Source organism: Callospermophilus lateralis, chromosome 9 (assembly GCF_048772815.1).
Source record: "Callospermophilus lateralis isolate mCalLat2 chromosome 9, mCalLat2.hap1, whole genome shotgun sequence".
Lineage (NCBI taxonomy): Eukaryota > Metazoa > Chordata > Mammalia > Rodentia > Sciuridae > Callospermophilus > Callospermophilus lateralis.
The window spans coordinates 42,337,958-42,351,433 of record NC_135313.1 but is presented as its reverse complement, the minus strand read 5'-3'; the positions used below and the strand labels follow the sequence as shown (position 1 = coordinate 42,351,433).

Sequence of the window (13,476 nt, the reverse complement as noted above, 5' to 3'; positions counted from 1 at the left end):
AAGGCGATATCGATCAAATTATGTGTGTGCATATACAAATATGGCATAATGAATCCCACTATTAAGAATAATTACAGTGTTCCAATTAAAAAAAGACTTGTTAAGGAAAAAATAGAAGACGGCAAACATTTGCTTCAATAGAAAAGAAAATATGGAAGTGCATCAGGATGTTCAGTGGATCTGAAATAACACTTCTCTTAGTTTGTTTAGGCCTATTGGTCTTATAATATTTATACATTTATATGTTGGGATTTTGTGTTTAGTGTTATAAATTAGAAGCTTTTGGAAACCTGTTGCTTTTATCGATAGTCACAGGCAGCTTCTTATATCTGTGGCTCTTGGTGGCAGTCTCTCTTATTATTTATTTATTTTGTTTGTTTGTTTTGGTACTGACAATTAAACCATGGGTGCTTAACCACTGAGCCACATCTTTTTATTTTTTATCTTGAGACAGGGTCTTGCTAAATTGCTTAGGGCCTTGCTAAATTGCTGAGGCTGACTTTGAAATTGCAGTCCTCCTGCCTCATTCTCCCAAGTCATTGGGATTATAAGTCATCTCCAGGCAACATTGTGCCTGGAGCAAATATCCAGAGATTTTTTTTATTTGCTTAAAGAAAAATAACAGATATACACTAGGGAAATACATTATGATGTTAAGTGTGCATACTAGTGTAAATGAAGGACAAGGAATATGGCTGTCCATATGGACATGGAATTGGTTAAATACAGAAAGCCCCTATATTGTCCTACTTTATTATTTAGGGCATTCCTGAGCCTGCTTGTGTAACTCTTTTGGGCTTAATCATGTGGTTTCCAGTATCTACACAAAAAGACAGGAAGTTACCTAATTCTCTGTGCCTCCACTTCATCTTTGAAATGGGAATAGTAATAGTTCTGAACTGGGTTTGTATGAGGCATCGATTTTTTTACTAGCATCTGTTAGCTTCACAGCAGGGTTGGCTTGTCCTCACCTACCATATAGGAAGACAGAATAAGTTTTGGTATTTTTCACTATTAAATAACTAAGCCCTTCATCAAATATATGCTTATCAGGTCAGAGGCCTAGTCTGATATATTGCTGAATTGCCAGCAACCAAAATATACATCTAATATATACTTGATGAATGAATTAATTAATAATCACATAAGTAATTATGTAAGTTGAGAAATTTGTTAAGAAATAAAGCCTCTGCTTTTATTGGATGGTTTTATTTGAATAATCTACGCTACTCATTTTAAAAAATTTTAGCAAACAAAATTATTGATAGTGAAATGTCATTCTTTACTGTGTTTTGTTCAGCTTGAAAAAGTATATGCTCCTGTGAATGGTGAAGGGAGGCAGAAGCTGAGACTAGTGTGTATTCTGCTTATTCTTGTTGCCCAACAAACTCCCCAAACTCAGTAGCAAAGAATAAAATAGCAGCCCTTTTCAGTGGTCTGGGGTTCTGTGGGTTGAGAACTCGGGTGGCAGCAAAGGCTTGTCCTCACCATGTATGGGGCTTCGGCTGGGAACACAAATGGTTGGGGGCAACTTGCAAGACTGGAGATTGGAATTCTCTAGAGCTTTTGTCACTCAGGTGTCAGGCCAGCTGGTAGGATTATAAGGCCAGGGTCTGTCGGGGCTGTAGACAGGAACTGCCTCCATGTGGCTTCACAGTGTGTTCTGGAAGGGAACACCCTGACAGCAAGTGCTCTGAAAAAAATCAGAAGGAAGCCTGAAGTAGCTTATGACTATGTGGCTTGTCCCTTCTGCTATGTACTGTAAGTCAAAGTGGGTACAGACTCACCCACTTTCACTGGTAGGGCTCATAATCCTATTTCTCAAGAGGAAAGTGTCAAAGAATTTATGACCGTTTTATTTTAAATAGCTACAAATTGATTGCTGATTTTTCAAAACGGCCACAATAATTTCTCACCCCATGTCTACACCCTTCGGTGATTCTCTTTCTCACTGACTCAGCCATGGCCATGAGATTTGTTTTACTCAGTGGAATAGTTAGCAAATATAGCACAACCAGAGATTTGAACGTTGCTTACCCATTGGAGTTTGTCCTTCCTTGCTGCTCTTGTGAATGAACCTGAATGGTCTGCTGAATGATTCTGCACATGGAATGAACTGTCAGATGTGAGCGAGGACATCTTAGGTTGGCTGCCAGCCAGTTGGCCAGCCCTTGACCAAGCCTAGCAGAGATCAACCAAGCTGACTCAGACCAGAACTGCCCAACTGACTCCCAAAGTTCTGAGCTAATAAACAGAATTGTTTTAAAGTACTGAGTTTTGGGGTGGTTTGTTATGCAGCCCAAACTAACTAATACTAACTAATAATAATATCCTTTCCTTCACCCTGTTTGGAAATACATGAAAAATAGGCATGGAATCAAATTGTAGAGGAAGTGGCTTTGTTACTACTGTTGAAGTCAAAATTGAAGAAAGTGACTTTTGGTGTATCACCTAAGTCCATAGGTGTGCAGTAGTCCTCTGGCAGCTTGGCAGTCAGGTGGTCCTCCATAGCACTAAGCACTGCCAGCCCTCTCCTATGTACATCACCCCACTTATCAGCACTGAGGAGTGGAACTGGTTGTGTGGGCAGCATGAGGACCCCAGAAAGCTGAGCATGTGTACATGCCTAGACCTTTCTCCAAACCTCATTGCCTGAATAGGAGAGAGGAAGGGTTGAGAGGCTGGGGAGTGACCTAAGGAAAATTCTTCCCAGGGAAACTACAGCAGAAGGAGGTGACCACTCCCTTCCCAGGGGAGGTGAAGGATGGAGCAAATTACTCTGAATTTCCTTTCCTTTTATGTTTCTTTTGAACTTATGATACAGTTGTCTCATATTTTTAAGTGCATGTTGTTTATGTATGGAGCACAATCATGCCATTTTGTAGGGTATAGGATAGGACATAATTTTCTTTTAAGTTGAGATTTATCACTTTGTTCCTTTCTTTTATATCATATCTTTGATTTCATTGTTGGCAAATCATTGATTAGAAGTGAAACTGCCTGTTACAACACCTCCTCAAGGAAATTGTAACCTGCTTTGTTTCCTGAGACTGTAAGCATTGAGGTCGAATTGGAGACTGCCAGTACGTGAGTCAGTTCTTAGTAACTAGCAAATACTTAACCAGTAGATGGTATCTATTTTTAATCTGTCTTCTTTTTGGTCACACATCATCAAAAAACTAAGACAATACATTACCTAGTTTAAATATCAAACTGTTTTCTTCCCCTTTAGCATTTTGATTTTTAAAACTCCTTAAGAAAACAAATAAATTGTGAAGTGTCTTTAGTAATAAAATTGACATTCTGAGAGAATAATTCTGTTATTCAGGCATGCATGTCTTTAGATAAAAGTAGATGCTTTTGTCTTGATTTTTGCATTTTTTTAACAAAAATCAATTTACCACAAAAAAGTCCATGGTTATCATGAAATAAGACTATATGTAAATAAAGAAGAGACCGGGTGTTCAAATGTTTCTGAACCTTGTACTAAGGAGTGAATCTGTGTTTATTAAAATAGTATGCATAATAACATTAAGTTCTAGATATTTTATTAGTTTTAGTTCAGAATTGGGTCTAGAATTTTAGATTTAGATACATGCATGAATAAATTCTCAGGTAGACCTTAAATTCGCATCAGAAAACATTCTTGTGAAAACCCATATATACAGTGAATGCAGCCATATCCTATTAATAAATAGTAGTTTATTAGGTAGATAGTAAACCAAGTTTTCTTACTGCTTTAAATCCCAGGCTAACTCTGGGAATCCTGTTAGAACTTTTCATGTAACAGCTACCTTCAGTGTTGATTTTTATAGTTTCAGAAAACTGACTTTTGAGTAAGAACTTTGGACTGATTCCTTAAAACCCAAGTGCTGTAAAGTGCAATGGAAGATGAGGAAGGGTTGTGATGTCACAGCAAGCCAGATGTTTAGATCTCTCAAAGACCTGTCCTTCAAACAGGTAGAGAGCCACCTGAGACCTGCTGTTCAAGAGGCCTGAAGTTGGTTATCACATCCTGTTTTCTGTGTTTTTTTTTTTAAGAACTGTAATAAACATACATAGTGAATGATTCCTAAAAAGACTTTGCCCAGTCTTTTTAATATTTAAAATTTGTCACTAGTGAACCTTCCCAGTTGTCATTCTTGAGGATTTATATTGTCTACTTCCAAAAAACATAGAGTTGATTTTAGAATACAGCTGCAATTGGTAAGTAAACATCAGTTCATAATCAAGATTTCTCACACCCAGTAACTCACTGGTTATTTAGCACTTTTGGGCAGGGATGGGGTTTATTATCTGATGAAAAAAAAAAGTAGGAAAATTATAGCTACTTACATTATGGGCACATGCTATTGTTTAATGTATTCGTTTGCATTAATGAAGAGGCATAAATCCATTGGAAGAACCTAAATGCCCCTGTGGTGCTTTTTTCAAATATTGGCCTTGGAGCTATTGGAGAAGATGTGCACCCTGGGGGCCAGCATTATGAGTCATAGACTCTCAGTGGGGTTTTCCTTATCATTCTGACCTCACTTGAAAAACTGAGCCAAAGTTGATTCTTTCTTAAGCCTTCATCAGGAACTCAGCACTATTTATTTTTCTAGGAGAGGAGATGATGCATAAAATAAATTCTTATCAACTATCTAATCCTTCCTTTACCAAAGTAATGAGATTTTTTTTTTCTTCCCAACCTTTTTATTTTTATTCCTTCCTCAATTAAAGGTCTTTTTCATTTGCCAGCTGGTGCATTCATGGACGTTTTCTTTTTTTCAAGTTATGCCTTGGGGAGGTTGTCCTGTGACATGCACATGCACATGTACATGTCGTGGATTAGTTCGAAATTAGTTAGTTAAGAAAGCCCTGCAATATGACATGTGTGCCAACAGTTGGGTGGCAACAGCAGGCCTGGTGGGGTAGAGGGGCAATTTCTGATTTCATTGTTTCTTGTTCCCTGCTTGTTTAATGTTTCCTTTAGAAAGCCTTGAAGTTTATTTCTTCCTTTAAAATGTGAATTTATATTAAACTTAGTATAAGCTTTTATCTTGGGGTGGATACAGCTGCATTGAGCTATCTGGAGACTCTCGAACTCTCTCCTGTACTAAATATCTGGCATCTAGTAATCATCCTTCTTTATTAAATCTCGTTAGCAGAGGCTCCATCAGCAGTGGCAGAAGTACCTAAGGCAGAAAGAGAAGGCTGTGCCAGTGTTCTGCTTTCACTTAATTCAGGGGCACATTTAAGTAAATTAAAGTGGTCAGGTGATATGTCCCTATGGTGAATTGAGTTTATATTCTCTGCTTTGAGTAATTATTTAATATGGCTTCATGCTGTTAGGTTATGTTTGTGCATGCACATTTAGCAGAGAAAAACACCAATAGGGAATGGTTTTAAGCACCAGTAAATTATTTGGGGGCAAACATTATCCCTAATTACTTTTCTACCTGGAAGCTTGTGACTTAGGAGAAAAGTCATAAAGAAACTGAAATAGGAGGCTCTGGGGTAATAGTGTAAGCATTCTAAGTGGTAAAACCTTCAACAGCTTTGTAATAAAGATTCCTCATTTTGTGATGAAGTTGCTTAATGAAGTCATGTATTTCATATAAAGTACAGCATTTTCAAGGGTTTAAGGATTTTGCATTCTTTTTTTGCTGGAAAATCATAGAGCATAAGTTTGATACCCTAGTCACTCAAAGCTTTTGAGTTCTGGCTCTGTCACTTACCAAGAGTGATGTGAGCCTCATTTTCTCATCGGTAAAATAGGAATTATAAAATCAACCTCAGAGGTGTTCCGGGCTGAATGTGGTAACAGATGGAAAGCGAGGAGTGTGTAGTGGAAGGTCAGTCTGCTTCCCCTTTGTACCTTTCCTTTTAGACACAGTATTATGCCTCATATTTGGATATGGTAGTCATCACTGATTACAATCAGCGTGTGTGGGTCAAGAAGTGCATTTGACCAACATTCCTTTTCACAGCATGCACAAGGTAATGTTGTTCTTTAACTCAGGGTTGTTCTCTGCTGAGTCTTATAGCTACTCCCACTTTGTTCCTCCCATTGTCCATTATCATCTGCTCAAAAATGGTGCGTGTTAGGCTGTAGCATGTTGTAGCTGCTTTTTGAAGGCATTATTTTATGTCTGGGAATATCATTTGCTTTTGGAATGTGGCTGTATAGGTATTGCTGGTTGTCATAATGAAGGTGTCACTGTTGGGTGGAAGAGCAGCAGGCTTGCAAGATGCGCAGTGCTTGTGAGTGGCAGCACAGTTCTTAGGGCTGTGGGAAGAGCCAGGGCTTCCTGGTCTGTCTATCTCCCCCACTTCACCTTCTCCTTACTCATAAGCACCCTGTCATCTCACTTTGAAAAGAGCCACTGCTGTTGGTTGGGTGGCATGAACTGGGAACATATGTGACTCCTATAGGAGAAGAGAAAGAAAGGCTTCACATTAGCAGTCAGTGCTAGGCCCATTCCCACATCATTCCTGGCACGTAGTGGGTGAGCACTTGAAGGAATATGTGCATGAATGGATGGACTCAACTGTAGTATTCGTTTATATTTTTCATGTAGTTGAGTTACTTTCTTCTAGATTTGGGGAATTTCCTATAAGGATTAGTTCTGTAAAACTCTCCTTCTAAAACTTTCCTACTCTTAGGACCTAGTAGAAGCTTGAACACTTAGGATAAGCATGCACTGTGCTTTAACTTACTGAGTCCATCTTCTGTTCTTCATATCAGTGTTTACTTAGTAATTGAAACTTTCATATCTCTGGAGATGATCAATATACAGTTCTTTTTTTCCCCCTTAAGTTTTATCCTACGTGCAACTTTACGTTTCTATTTTCCTTCTTTTTTCTAAATACGAAGACTTCATTGTTTTCCATCTATGATTTGAGCGTGTGGGCAGTTTTCCATGTCATGTGAGAGGTAGAGATGAAAATAAAAATTTCACAGCATCTTGTTCCTAATAATTTTTGTGTTTATATATTTTTGGTTTTTTTTTTTTTTTTCCAGTTGGCTTGATTTTATGTTTCCTTACCACCCATCTCTTTTTTTTTTTTTTTTTTGTGGTGCTGGGGATTGAACCCAGGGCCTTGTGCATACTAGGTGAGCACTCTACCAGCTGAGCTATATCCCCAGCCCCCATCTCTTTATTCTGACAAACAACCTAACAGATTTGGAATACCCAGAACTTCTCTTTCATCGACTCCACTAACTTGACCTAGGCTCCTTCCTCAAATATTGGTGTGGATTCCAGAAATATGAATAAACATCTTCAGCCATCATCCCCAGAGAGATTGTACATCATTCTCACCTGTATACCCCCTCCTTTTATATTGTGTTAGATTTCAAACTGATGGGGAATCAAATGCCTGTTCTCCAAAATTAGTGTTCAGTAATGAAATTACCGATTTGATATTTTATTGCTAAAATTGGCCTTTCCTAGAGTCCAGACCTCTTTTGTATTACTGGCAAGGGTTAAGCAAGGTTCTGGGCTGGAATATCCTCTAATGCTGTACCATCTGCAATATACTATTGGACAACTCATTTTCTTTCTGGTTTCTTTTTTTTTACTATAAAGTCTGAAAATTTGATAAGACCTTAAATTTGTGAAATTAAAAAAAATTGTAATTAATAAAAACATATCACCAACACCAAATTCCAAGATTTCAAGATATCCAGGAAAATCTAGTTTACTTCTCACAGGTAGCAGGCAATGTGGATATGTGGTACAGGCTGCTCTAGGGTCCAGTGGCCTCATTTCAAGTCTTGGTTTCTACCAGTTATCAAATGAGTTACTTAAATTTGGGCCATCAGCTATAAAATTAGGAGAATTCAATGAGATAAAGTCTGTGAAGCTCTTAGCACAATGAGATGTTAAAATTTATTTTTATCATTATAATTAAGTGGACTCAATTGAATAGCTGCATGTGTTACACTTTGAAGAATTAAGTATCATTAAAAAAGAAAATTTTAGTATCTCAGTAGCTTGTTGAATTTAACTTACTTTGAATATTCACTGTTTAAAAAGAACCTAGTGTGTTTAATTTGGTGATTTTGGGTAGAACTGTGCAACTTTCTAAACGTAGAATTGAAAACATAATTTCTTTTTACTATTTTGTTTCATTGATAGAAAATAGGAGATTAAGAAGAAAGTGAAAGGGAGAAAAGAAGTACGGTGGATTTAAAAGCAAAATGAATTTTATAAACATGAGTTAATTCTTTACTTTTTAGATCTTTTAGAGAAATCTCGTGTCGTTAAGCAGCCAAGAGGTGAAAGAAACTTCCATGTGTTCTATCAGCTGCTCTCTGGTGCCTCCGAAGAGCTCCTTCGTAAGTCTCTGTGTCTATTGTTTTATAATTTTTAGTGTTACAGCTGATTATACATATTCTTACAGTTTAGATACAGTTTAGATGTTTTCCAAAGCATCCTCCTTAAAATGCGTTTCATATGCTTCTCTCCTTCCTTCTTGAAGTTTTTCCATGACTCTGGTGGAAGTGGAGAACATGGTGTGCCTGCTTGTGCTCTGCATTTGTCTCATATCCCATACCTCACCAGGGACTCACCCATACGTCTCAGATGGCTTATAAAAGCCTGATGTCAAGGAGAGGGGCTAACCACAACTATAAAAAATAAAAGAGAAGAATGTAAAATTTCACCTGGGGAGAACAGTAAATGAAAACAATTATATAAAAGCAAATTTCTCAGTGAGAATTTAAAAATTGTGGGCAGTTGATACAACCTGACCCTCGGATATTTTAGAAAATGAATGTGAGTCCCACAAGGACAGTATCCAGCAGCCAATAGCTAAGTGATAAAAATATTGAACAAGTAGTTCGAACAAGAAGAGCTATGAGAAGCCAACCACACCTGGAGAGAAAAATCCTCCTCACTAATAATCAATAAATGTACCTGGTAATAGCACTGAAGTTCTAAAGTTAGTAAAAAAGATAAAACCAACAGAGTGTGTTACTGATGGACTTGGATCCATTATCACTGATTTATTTAGCCAAATAAGAGTCAAAATGATTAGGACTTATTCCCTAGTCACACCACTTTCTGGAATATATCCCACCATAATAATTTAAATGAATCCAAAAAGCAATGTACATGAAGAATGTTTATCACTGCCCTATAGTATTATTATTATTATTATTTAATTTCTTACATACATGACAATAGTGGAATGCATTACATTCATAATTATCCATTCACAGCACAATTTTTCATAACTCTGATTATAAAATATGTTCTTGCCAAATTATACCACTATAAATGAGCTCTCTTCTCTTTTTTTTTTTGCATTACAATTCTTAATATACCTTTATACCACAATTTATCAAATCTCTGTTTGTATATAAGGTATGTTGACACCAAATTCACATATTCATACATGAATTTTTTATAATGATGATCATCTCCTTCCCCTATCCTTGCTATTGCCCTCCTCCCTCCCTTTCCCTCCCATCCTATTTATTTATTTATTAACTAGAAACAACCCAAATATGCAGTGGTGAATGAATTCCTAGATGGGCATCATATGTTATCATGGAGTAGTACGTTGAAGACATTTTATGTTATAAAGATATAGAAAGGGACTTACCCAATAAGAATCAGTGTAAAAAGGCAGAGTTTGAATATGTGCAATAGTGATAAAGGAGGTTTTACAGAAATGCCGTTATTGGTATTGGGTATTAACTTTTGTTCTGTTGATTTAGTGCATAATATGAAAGTCATCTTCTCTGAAGGGTTAAAAATGAAATACTGACGCCAGTTAGATTTGTTCAAGCAACTTACTGATTTGTATGTGTGACTCAATAGATAAACTTAAGCTTGAGCGGGATTTCAGCAGATACAACTACCTGAGTCTGGACTCTGCCAAAGTTAATGGAGTGGATGATGCAGCCAATTTCAGAACTGTTAGGGTAAGACGGAATGATTTTATTATATTTAAAAATGGCTAGTGCTTGATTGCTCCATCTGAACCGGTGACAATCCTGAGTTTTCTTTTAAGTGTGACTCATGCTCCCTAAGGTTTTAGAATATACAAGAATGTGTTATATTTTTATTAGTTTGGGTTTTCAATACTCAGGAATCATACCAGATTATATAGGCCAAACTTCACCTTAGCAAGCTATTTTACCATTTACCAAAAGGAGCTTGCGTATGTTATCCTGGAACTTGAGTCTTGTAATATTATAGTTAAATTCCAAATGTTTTTATAGGCAGAGTTTTATAGCCAAAGTTAATTTCCAAGTGTGAAAACTGCCCTTGGATACTATTAAATCAGTACTGGTTTTGAGACAGAAAATCTTCATTTTGCTCAGTTTTAGAAATGATTAGCATTCCACATTCATTAGAAAAGAAATTATTTTACATAGTACTCTTATTTTCTGTCTTTATTTGGCACATATTGTCAAAATTACTCCTATTATGATCTGACGTGGTAACCGAGATTTGCTTCCAAACGAGACAGCTGGGGTTGTAGGGAGGACAGGGAGTAGGTCACGTTGTAGATTAAACAGGATTGGCATCAACTAATCCTTGTGGATGAATGAAAAGGACATGGGGATTCTTTCTCTGTTCTCTCTACTTTTGTGTGTGTTTGAAATTTTCATAACATAAAAATGTATATTACTCCCGCTGCCATATAGCCTAGTTGTACTCATCATCATCATCATCATCATCATCATCATCATCATTATCATCATCATCATCATCATAATGATGTCAGCTGTTCTTAAAAAGGAAACAAATCTCAGAGTGTACCATTTTTTAAAACCGTGCAAACATTCTTACATGGAAACAGTAGTCATTTGTCTCCTGGACATGATTTTTGTTCAAAACTTCAGTCCAAGGCTAGTTCTGAAATCACTCTGCCTGGCACATAGTTGGCACTCCATATAAATTTAGGGATGAATGAGTATTCCTGTACCCATCCTGTCTTGGATGAGGCACCTACCTTTGCAAACCACAGTTTTTCTCACATGTAAAATAAATGAGGGGTTTTCTTTGTTGAAGGTTGTAGGAGCTTCTTGTTTGGTTTTGTTATAGTAGCAGAACCCCAGGTAAAATAGACAGATGTAGAAATCAAGTTGCAGCAGTTGAAGTGGGGACAGGGACTCAAGATTCTGGCAGCTTCTTCTGTTTTGCTGTCTGCATCCTCCCTTCCCCCACCTGCCATAGCATGAAAGGTACCCCTTGAATCACAGGGTGCCACTGAGAAAGGTAACAGCCTTGTCTGAAGATTTGGGATTTTTCCCCAGAAATAAATCTGTAATAGGATTCATTATAAACAACAACAATAAAGAACTACAGAAATAAACTAGGTGCTTTTTTTCCTCTTCCCAGAATGCCATGCAGATTGTGGGTTTTATGGATCATGAAGCTGAGTCTGTCTTGGAAGTGGTGGCAGCAGTGTTGAAACTAGGGAACATCGAGTTCAAGCCTGAATCACGAGTGAATGGTTTAGATGAGAGCAAAATCAAAGATAAAAATGGTAAGTCAGAGGAGAATCACCTTGTTTAGGAAACTTGTGTTGACTTTCTGCCCAGTTTTAAATCTAGAAAGTAAAATTTTTGTTTTGCATTGGTTTGAAAAAGCTTTCTAGTGAAACTCAACAGAAATATAATTGCAGTTAAGTTTTTGTGTATATGTGTAGTGCTGGGGACTGAGCCCAGGACCTTGTGCATGCGAGGTAGGCACTCTACCAACTGAGCTATATCCCCAGCCCTGTAGTTAAGTTTTAAGTCTTTTAATTTATACAGTTTAGATTGTTGAGTTTGAGTGTAATTTAAAAGGAACAGCCTAAGCCTCAAGTATACATGTAGTCACTTTTTGTGTTTATTTTCCCCTGCTCCCTAACAGAGTTAAAAGAAATTTGCGAGTTGACTGGCATTGATCAGTCTGTTCTGGAACGAGCATTCAGTTTCCGAACAGTTGAAGCCAAGCAGGAGAAAGTTTCAACCACACTGAATGTGGCTCAGGTGGGTAAATCATAATGGACAGAAGGTGTTTTCAAAGTTGATGGTGTTTCTATATGAAACTTTACTTTGCAGGCTTGTAACTGTCATACTATGTTCCAGGCATTCTAAGCACGAGGGATAGTGATAAATTAAATAGATAAAGATCCCTGCCCTCAGAGAGCTTAAAATTCTGGCAGGGGGAGGTGGGAATGTTTTGAGCATAAGAGTGACAGGATTTGCCCTTTGTTTCACTGGGTCATTCTGGCTGATTGTGGAGGGGAGAGAGGGGAACAAGCAGCAGAACTCCCTAACCCAGATGATGGTGGCTTGGACTATGTGATTGCAGTAGCTGAGTCAGTGAGACGTGATCCTCTTGTGGGTCTGGTTTGAAGGTGGAGACAGCAGGGCTTGCTCATGCCTTGATGAATAATAACAAGAATCAAGGGAGATTCAGTAGTTGCCATTTACTGATTTGGAGAAGATCATGTGAGATGCCAGTTCTGTGGTCAGATGGCCAAATTGAACTCCTGGCCTTTCTTACTGTACCACTTTGAGGTAGAGTGAAGTGTTCCTACGACACAAATCTGAGCTGCAACCTTCTTTCCTGTTGAATTGAAGTTAAATGGACATCTGTTTGCATGGATGGATGTGTAGGCAGAACCAGGCAGCATCTGGAGCCCCTTACAATGTAAAACTGTTAGTGCTGTGGCTTAGAAATTTTCCTACCAGTCAATACTGGTCTGGTCTAGAATTAAATGAGTAATTCAGGACTTTTCCCACTCAGGCCTACTTTGTTTATTCAACTATTTTTTTTGTCTGATCTCCTTGTAACTAGCTTTAAGCATTTGTAAGACAGTAGGGTAGAGTTCAGCCTCTCTCTTGTTCTAATTAGAGTTAGACTTTCTTGCTAACCCAAGAATGCCTGCCACCCTTTGCTTTCCTTCAATACTGAGATCTTATTTTACATGAGTTACTTGGATTGTGGAAAATACTATCATTTTATGTACATGGAGATTTGGTTTGTAGCAGTCCTTCCCTGGTTGTCCTGTAGTCTGTCTGTCTTTCTAAATTGCTGCAGCTGCTGTCATGTCTGTCTACTCCAGCCCTACTTTTCAAAGTCAAATGGGGGAGACTGACTTCATGGAGAAGATGTTGAGAGCCTGAACAGCACACCCACCCACTTGGGCCCTTGGTAGGGAAGTAAGGGATCAGGGAAGGCTTCATGGAGAGATTGAAGGATTTAGATGTATAAAGAATGGGTGAAAGGGCATTTCAAAAAGAAAGCATTGAGAAAAGCCAGCTTTGGAGCACATATCAGGAACAGGATCAGTCAAGTTTGGCTGGAGCTTTAGATTCAGGAAGAAGATTCAGAGCAGTGTGGCTGGGAAGGTTAAATTTGGGGTCAGAGTGGACCATCTCCAGCAGAGGTTCTTAGATTTAGGCATGCATCAAAATCACCTGGGTGGCTGCTAAACACCCCTTGAGTGTTTGATTCTGTGGGCCTGGGTTAGGACCAA

The 13,476-nt window shown here is 37.9% G+C and overlaps 1 protein-coding gene across 3 annotated transcripts in view; it reads left to right on the top strand.

The window, feature by feature from the left end:
• Positions 1–13,476, top strand: part of Myo1b (myosin IB) — a 174,532-nt gene that overhangs the window by 108,314 nt on the left and 52,742 nt on the right. For all 3 annotated transcript variants that reach the window (XM_076866621.2, XM_076866620.2, XM_076866619.2), the window contains exons 8-11: positions 8,228–8,326; positions 9,816–9,919; positions 11,346–11,493; positions 11,862–11,980. In XM_076866621.2, coding sequence (XP_076722736.2) covers positions 8,228–8,326; positions 9,816–9,919; positions 11,346–11,493; positions 11,862–11,980 — 470 coding nt within the window. The remainder of the gene's footprint in view (positions 1–8,227; positions 8,327–9,815; positions 9,920–11,345; positions 11,494–11,861; positions 11,981–13,476) is intronic.